The sequence below is a fragment of the Chiloscyllium plagiosum genome, chromosome 21 (genome assembly GCF_004010195.1).
Source record: "Chiloscyllium plagiosum isolate BGI_BamShark_2017 chromosome 21, ASM401019v2, whole genome shotgun sequence".
NCBI classification, from domain to species: Eukaryota; Metazoa; Chordata; class Chondrichthyes; order Orectolobiformes; family Hemiscylliidae; genus Chiloscyllium; species Chiloscyllium plagiosum.
In genome coordinates, this window is record NC_057730.1 from 30,130,443 (window position 1) to 30,138,930 (window position 8,488).

At 41.6% G+C, this 8,488-nt stretch overlaps 1 protein-coding gene across 2 annotated transcripts in view; it reads right to left on the reverse strand.

Moving 5' to 3' along the window:
* Positions 1-7,397, reverse strand: part of LOC122560703 (BTB/POZ domain-containing protein KCTD5-like) — a 67,684-nt gene extending 60,287 nt beyond the window's left edge. Inside the window, exon 1 of one of the 2 annotated variants that reach the window (XM_043711642.1) lies at positions 7,113-7,397. In XM_043711642.1, coding sequence (XP_043567577.1) covers positions 7,113-7,334 — 222 coding nt within the window. In that variant the 5' untranslated portion in view covers positions 7,335-7,397. The remainder of the gene's footprint in view (positions 1-7,112) is intronic. The other variant, XM_043711643.1, reaches the window with a different exon arrangement.
* Positions 7,398-8,488: the final 1,091 nt, after the last annotated feature.

Genomic DNA, 8,488 nt, shown 5'->3' on the forward strand with positions numbered 1-8,488 from the left:
TCCGCCGGTGGGATATAATATATTCAAGGATGATGCCATTGTCTGCAACGTTTTCTGTGAAGCACGATTCCGTGTCTATGACTAAGTCAGGCTGTTGCTTGATTAGCCTGAGAGACAGCTCTTTCAAATTTTGTCACCATGAGTTGGTAAGGAGGACTTTTGCAGGCTCAACAGTGCTGTTTCCACCACGGTCTTTACTGGTGCCTAGATTGATGCTAGGTGGTCCATCTGGTTTCATTTCTCTGTTTAGATTTCAACTTGATTGATACATCGGATTGGCTTGCTAGGTCATTTCAGAGGACAACTGAGAGTCAATCACATTTCTGTGGGTCTGCAGTCACATATAAGCCAGGCTACCCGAGATTCCCTTCCCTGAAGGGCATTTGTGATTTAGATGGGTTTTTCCAACAGTCATGGTCACCAGATTTTTAATTCCGGATATTTCTTCTTGAATACCAGTTCCACCAATTGCCATGGTGAAATTCAAACCCGGGTCCTACTACGTTTGCTAATAGTCTAGCGATAATTCCCCCTTAACAGGCAAAACATAAAGGAGAAACAACTTTAAGAACGATCAGAAATGGAAGGAGAGAGGAAGAACGATGGTAAGATCTGCAAAAGGCAGAAATTACTTCAATGACCAAAAGGGCTGACGATGATGTCATACAAAGATTTATGGTGGAAATAAAAAAAAGAGAATTATGGCATCGACTTGCTGTCAAAAAAGTAGTTTTGTAGTAGTTATGATCTCAAAGTACTGACATCAGTGCTGAATCCAAAGGCCGAAACATTAATGCTTTTCTCTCTTTGCAGATGCGGTCTTTCCCAAGTATTTCCAGCAGTCAAAACATTTTTCTTTTCCTAATCCAATCTGTTCTAAATGTTCTCCACAACAGAATTGACAATTTTTATTTTATAACTGACTTGTTCTATGTCTTGCTCTTAATTACATCTTCCCAACCTTCCATAAAGTCTAAGAAAGCTTTTTTTTTGTAAATATGGTTGGTTTCTATTGCAACTTCTTCATCAGCAAAGAAAAAAAGGGATTGAGGAAGGAATTTGTGGACTCCACAGCTCACAGAGGGGCAGGATTTCCTGCTTGCTGCATGCATTCAAATTCAGATACCCATTTATAGTCCTATAACACATGCTGCTTCATGTACTCTCCGGATTAAATAAATATTATTTTTAATCCTGTAAAAGAAAACCTGAGCAAGACAAACATGAAATGGAATAAGATCCTGGGAAATACTGAGGGTCAGAAGTACCTTAGTATTCATGTCCATAGGTCCCTTAAGGTTGCAGGTAGATAAAGTGGATAAGAAGGCATGAGATAAACTTGCCTTTATTAGCTAAGGCAGAGAATTTAAGTGCAAGGAGGCTATGCTTAAACTGTACAAAAGTTAGTTAGGTCACAGCAAGCGTACTGTGTGCAGTTCTGCAATCTACATTCTAGGAAAGATGTGATTGCACCAGAAAAGGTCCAAAGAGGATTTACCAAGATGTTACCTGTGTGTGGAGAGTTTTAGTTTTGAAGAGAGATTGGATAGAGTGACATTGATACCCTGGGAGTAAGACAGACAGTGTGGGGACATGATTGAAAGGCATAAAATTATAAAGGGACACAGACAGCGTGGACAGGAAGCAAGTTTGTTCCCCTTGATGAAGAAATCAAGGTGGGGGGAGGCACAGGTTTAAGGTGAGGGGAATCTGGAACTCGCTGCCTTTAAGAGTGGTAGAAGCAGAAACCCTCATAACATTTAAGTAGCACTTAGATGTCTACCTGTGTTACCAAGGCATGCAAGGCTCTGAGCCACTGCCATAAAATAGAATTAGAATAGTTAAATGGTTGTTTTTGACTGGCGCAGGCTCAATGGACAGAAGGGCCTTTTTTTCTCTACTGTAGTCCTCAATGACTACATCAAGAATGATTTCAGTGAAGCACTTGCATGAACTCTCAGAGACAAAAAAAAGTTATTTCCAAACTGAATTTTTCCTCTCATCCATAATGTTGGTCAAGAAAATGCAAGGGTAGTGATCCCACACGGACCAACTACAACACAGACAGAAATTCTAAAAGACTGTTTACTGTTGATATAATATCCTTGGTCTCCTACATTCCAAAGGATCAACTCATCCGAAATGTAAACCTGGTTATAAGCGATGAAGTTTATTTCCCCTTTCTCCTTTTATTCTTGCCTTCCTGCGCATTGCAATTATACCCCTGCTTCAATGACTGGTAAACGACATTCATTGAACATTGTCAAACCACCTGAATATGTTTTCCATTAAATAGATGCCTCCTGCAGTGATGTAGCCTGGCTACTAATCAGAATGTATGACCTTGGTAATGTAGCTTCAACAAAATAAATCAAACATGTGACTTAAAACATCACATTAAGTTTGGAAACAACTGTATGATTCAAATAGACTAAGCAAACTTTAAACTTTTCAAATAAAGAAAATATTTGTTGCAAGCATTTAGTTTTAGGAATGAAACATCAATCTGTTCTAAAACATACAACTGACTCACAATCAGATAGTTCACTCAGCAGATTGACATTAAGCATGTACAGAATGGCAGCAGAGTGGGCTTGTAACTCAAATATGATAAATTCTGTCTTAGCAATTCTCCAGTGCTTCATCATTTCTATCACTACACGGCACTGCTGTGTGCTCCTCCCCAAAACCATTGAGTTGCCGTTTCATCTTTCGGACTTAGCTTTTGATTAGATTCCCTACAGTGTGGAAACAGGCCCTTCGGCTCAACCAGTCCACACCAACTCTCTGAAGAGTAACCCACCCAGACCCATTTCCCTCTGACTAATGCACCTAACACTATGGCCAATTCACCTGACCTGCACATCTTTGTGACTGTGGGAGGAAACCAGAGCACCCGGAGAAAACCCACGCAGACACGGGGAGAATGTGCAAACTCCATACAGACAGTCTCCGAAGGCTGGAATTGAACCTGGGACCGTGGTGCTGTGTGGCAGCAGTGCTAACCACTGTGCCACCTTTAGCTTAACTCTCTTGCTTCAGGTTTCCCATTTCCTTCTTAGCATTAAACAAAGGTGCTATCAGATACATTTCTTGTTTGGTATAGCGTTTAGAACACAAGTTCTAGTACAACAGGTAATACTAGCAATGAAATTTCAGTCAGACTTCTTGCTGAGTTATCACTAATTTACTTGCCTTGCATCAGCAAAAGATCTTTTGATGAAAGCACTTTTTGTTTTAAAACTTGTGGGAATTTCACTCTTCAGAAATCAAAATGGTGTCCATGGTGTCAGCACATGCAATATATCAACATGCTGAAAAACTTGGAAACCGCTCTGACATAAGGACAGCTACAAACATCAGTTGAAACTACAGCGCTTAACAGGATAGACGTATTGTCACTTGACAATTGAATGAAATTAAAGGTAAAATTTGGGTGGGTAAAATGCCATATTCTGTGGGCTTTTGTTCCCATCTGATTAGAGTTTTCAAATGGAATTCAAACTAATTAAACCTAACAACATGAGGATGACTGAAACAGCTCAATGCATTGTGATGGTTATAAAACTTGATTTGAGAAGTCCACACAACTGAAGTGAATAACTAATGAGAATGTGTATTGGGTGTGAGCAGGTAGGGAAAGAGTTAAGGTTTGAGAAACAAGAGGTTCAGCTGAGTATGACTAAGATTAGATAACTTGCAGTTAACAATAGGGTTAACAATGAGCAAAACTAATGTAGTGTACAAAATACCATGCAAGGACTGCACAAAACACTATATAGGACAAACAGGAAGACAGCTAACAATCCACATACATGATCAACTAGCCACGAAACGACACGACCAGCTATCCTTAGTAGCCACACACGCAGACAACAAGCAACATGAATTCGACTGGGACAACAATACTATCATAGGGCAAGCCAGACAGAGAACAGCCAGGGAATTCCTAGAGGCATGGCATTCATCCACAAACTCCATCAACAAACACATCGACCTGGACCCAATATACCAACCACTACAGCGGACAGCTGAAACTGACAACCGGAAGCGGCAGGGACAGACCACTATAAACACCGGAGGAAACATCAAAGAAGCGCTTCGCAGGAGGCTCCCAAGCACTGATGATGTCGCCTAGCCAGGAGACGAAACGTTTGCAACAAAAACTTCCAGCTCGGCGAACAGAACCACAGCAACAAGCACCCGAGCTACAAATCTTCGCACAAACTTTGAGCAATGGTAATGGGTTAACAAGATGGAAAAGCATTCATTTTTTATGACATGAAGTCAGTTAAGGTTAAGAGCATTCATTGTGTAACACCAGATGGCTTAATCTTTGCTAGTGACACTCACTGATTGTAATGGTCACCCAATCAATATGTACTTTGCCTTATCTGGATGCTCCTCCCTGTAAATGACTATATAATTTATTAAGAAACTGTTCTAAAGACCACCGAGAACTTATGCCTCTGTGCACATGGGCGATCGTTCTCTCTCCCTCCAGGGCCCGGAATAAAGATGGAGGTAAAACTATACTGTCTGAGCGTTTTGCTTCGACTGAGGCAAGAACAAGATGACACTATTTATAAAATGTAGGTTAGATTGTTAAGGAAGTTACATACAGCTAATGATCACTAATCTCTATAATTTCACCCTTAGTATTGCTAAAAATGAAGACATTCTGACGAAAGTTTTTGTCCCATGTGAGAACAATTTGTACGAGTACCAATGCAAAGGGAAAGCAACATTTATACTGTCTGAAAAGTGTGCTGATTTGGTTGGCAAGTGGACTCTGATTTGTAGATGCAATGCCATGAAGAATATGGATTAGAGTGGTTCTGGAAAAGCACAGGTCAGGCAGCATCCGAGGAGCAGGAAAATCGACGTTTTCGGTAAAAGCCCTTCATCAGGTATATGAAGAATATGTCAGTTAATGATTATTGACAGCTAATTGCCAGGTTGACTCTGATTGCTTGAGGCAATGGCTTGACCAATGAACCAGAATAAATGGCTGTCATCTACTTTATTAAGATTACCCACAGTGTGGAAACAGGCCCTTCAGCCCAACAAGTCCACACCGACCCGCCGAAGTGCAACCCACCCAGACCCATTCCCCTACATTTACCCCTTCACCTAAAACTAAGGGGAATTTAGCATGGCCAATTCACCTAACCTGCACATTTTTGGACTGTGGGAGGGAGCACCCGGAGGAAACCCACGCAGACACGGGGAGAACATGTAAACTCCACAGTCAGTTGCCTGAGGTGGGTCTCTGACGCTGCGAGGCAGCAGTGCTAACCACTGTGCCACCGTGCCGCCCATTAGGTTGACTAATATTCTAGCTATATTTCACTTTTAGCATTACAGTTTCACTGGTCTCTCGAGGTCATGGGTAAATGGACCCAGAAATTCAGCTTCTAAAAGCTCGCGTCTACCTGTACTATTGGATGCAATACAGCACAATTACTACCGACAGGGAGAAAAGCAGAGAAGAGATTGAAAGATTGTTGATTGAAAGATTGTAAACATTGGTGTTTATGGGACATCGGTTCAAACATCTGTAACAATGGCTAATCTCAACTTCTCATCATTTAGCTGCTAATACAAATGCACCCCAAAAAAATCTGTTTCATAGCATCTCAAGTTATAGAATTTTATCAGGAGACAGCACAGACATCATTCCAGAGTGTGAAAGATTGGTCAGCAGACAAGTATTCAATGCACAATCCACAATAAAACAAAATCAATGGAAAAATAGCTTCAAGTGTAGCTGTGCTCAGGATTGATTTACAAGATACTGAGCACTGCAATCAACTATACCGCTCCTTTAACATGGTAAAATGACATGCTTCCAGACACACCAAAAATGCAGCTGTGAAATTCAACCAAATCCAGTTAAATGCAAATTACATTAAATATGTAAACTCAGAATAATTACCACTATTGCATGTGAAAGATATCGACTTATCATGGAGTACAGTACCAACATGGCCCTTGACTTGCATCTGAAAAGTGAGTAATAAATGGTTATTGCTGTCAGATATCAAAACCATGTCCAGTCTTCCCTGTTCAGCCCATACCATCCTATACAGATGCTGCAGAATATTCTGCTGCAGCAAAGATAATTGCAACACCTCATTTGTTATCAGTAACTTAGTACAGTACAGGGCAGGGACTGAGTTCAGGATCGTCCTGGCTATATGGATATCTATTCTCTAGGGAAGTCATCATGCAAAATGAAATTGCTGACTTGAATGCATTTTTACAGATTATTACATTCAAGACAAACCTTCTTAGTCTGTATGCTAAAATAGCACAGGAATGTGACAGATTACAGAATCTCTCCAGCAGCATGCTTGTTAAAGTCCCAAAACAAAACAAACTACAGTAAGTGGGCTGTACTGCAATACCAGCCGAGGCAATTCACCATATTCACTGAAATGAGTGATCGAAGTAATATCCAGCACAAACTCATGCACAACAGTAGAAAACTACACACAGTTAATATCTGGTGGGAGAAACAGTGGGAATGTCTTATGAGAAATAAACTTTTGGTAAATTCTGGAGCATTTTAAACTAAATTTCTTTCAATTGTGTATTTTGTATGGCTTGTAGTCTTGCTAGATACCTTAAAGTGCCAACTGATAACATCTGAAGCTAAACAATTGATTAATGTTGTGGCTTGTCAAGAGAGAGGGTTCTCAATGTCTGCAGGCAATATCAATCCTGCAGTTATGCCCTTTCCTAAAAATCATGTTCCATCAATCATACACATTAAGAATTCCTACGTTCTGAATTAGAAATTGAGATTCCCTTATTGACATGGAGTGACGGCTAATCTCACAAGTTGCAATGAATCGTTTGCAGATACAATACAAAAACCGGTGCACATAAGCACAATCAAAATTTCTTCATTGTTGGTGGCGCTTTGGGATTTTAATAGCATTCCTAAATCCCCAGATTACTGAAACATCCCTCATTTTAGGTGAAAGTTTAAGGAATGTGTTTTTAAAATCAGTATATCCTATCTGAGACCAACCTCTGCCCAAAACTCAGGGTCTTCCTTACCCACCGTCCCCACAGTCTCAGTCCACCCCTTTCTTCCCCAGTACCTTGTCAGAATCCAGGTCGGGGTCGGCTTGGCACAGTCGATATAGGAATGACTTGGGGTCGCGGCAGAGAGTCTGGCGGGTGCTCAGGAACCGGGTGCCGCCGACATTCAGACGGACCCACTTAGCGGCAGCAGCCGCGCGCTCCAAACCAGAACATTTCCGGCACAGGGAACCGTTAAAGTTTTCCGAGAGCTCCGGCAACGAACCACTCACCGCCGCCATTGTCAGCGACCTCCCACCGCATTCTCCACCGCCCCCGTCGCCACACCTCCTGGTATGCACCGCATCGCGACCCCACCCTCCGCCACACCTCCCGGCATGCACCGCATCACTACCGCCGCCACACCTCCCGGCATGCACCGCATTGCCAGCCCCAACCTGCCTGCAATTGGACGCCACACCTCCCGGCATGCACCGCATCCCCACCGCCGCCACACTTCCCGGCATACACTGCTCCCCCCCCTCACCGCCCAAGACCACTACACTTCCCAGCATGCACCGCATGTTTACGAGCACCTGGTGAAGGAGTAGGACCGTGAAAGTTCGTGTTTCCAAATAAACCTGTTGACTATAGCCTGGTGCGTGATACTTAACTCGACCCCAGTAACCCTTTTTCAGAACATCCATTTCTAATTTTTGTTTCAGATGTCCATCAGCTACAGTTGTGTTTTATTAATATCTCTCCCAGCTCCATATTTCTGCTTATTCCTTCCATCGCCCCCCCCCCCATCATCAGCACATATACCACCTTTCCCTCAGTACAATCAGTTCTGAATGGGCGCTGGACTCCAGACTCTTTCTGTCTCCACAGACACTGCCAGACCTTTTGATTTTGTTTCACATCTGCAGATATTTATTTTATTTTAATGTGATAGTTCCGGAATTGTCTTTGGATTCGAAACGATAACTGTTTCTCTCTCTCCACGGATACAATGAGACTTGAGTTTCTCCAATTACACTGTTTCTATTTATTAATGTTCTATGGTAAATCTTTTAACACCATGTTACAGATATTTGATATGTTAATAATGCAAATTGCACAACAATGATAATATTTACACCAAGACTGCTTCTAACACAAACTAAATTACCTTTATCTATCACGAATCATGATATTCACTAAAAACGTTCATGAACGTTAAAGGGGTGCTTACGAATCACTATTACTGCAAAACGATAACTTTGACGAGCATGCTATAATTAATCCATTAAATTGGTTGGTGGTAACTACCTAATACTTCTAAAAGGTTTATTTTAAAATGTAACATTCTCCAAACTGTTGGCTTGGATTTGTTAATTTTGCCAAGAGCTTTTCTTCTCATGCTTTCCAAGAAAAAGCTTTATTTAGGGAAAACTACTCACAGGGTAATGGCTCG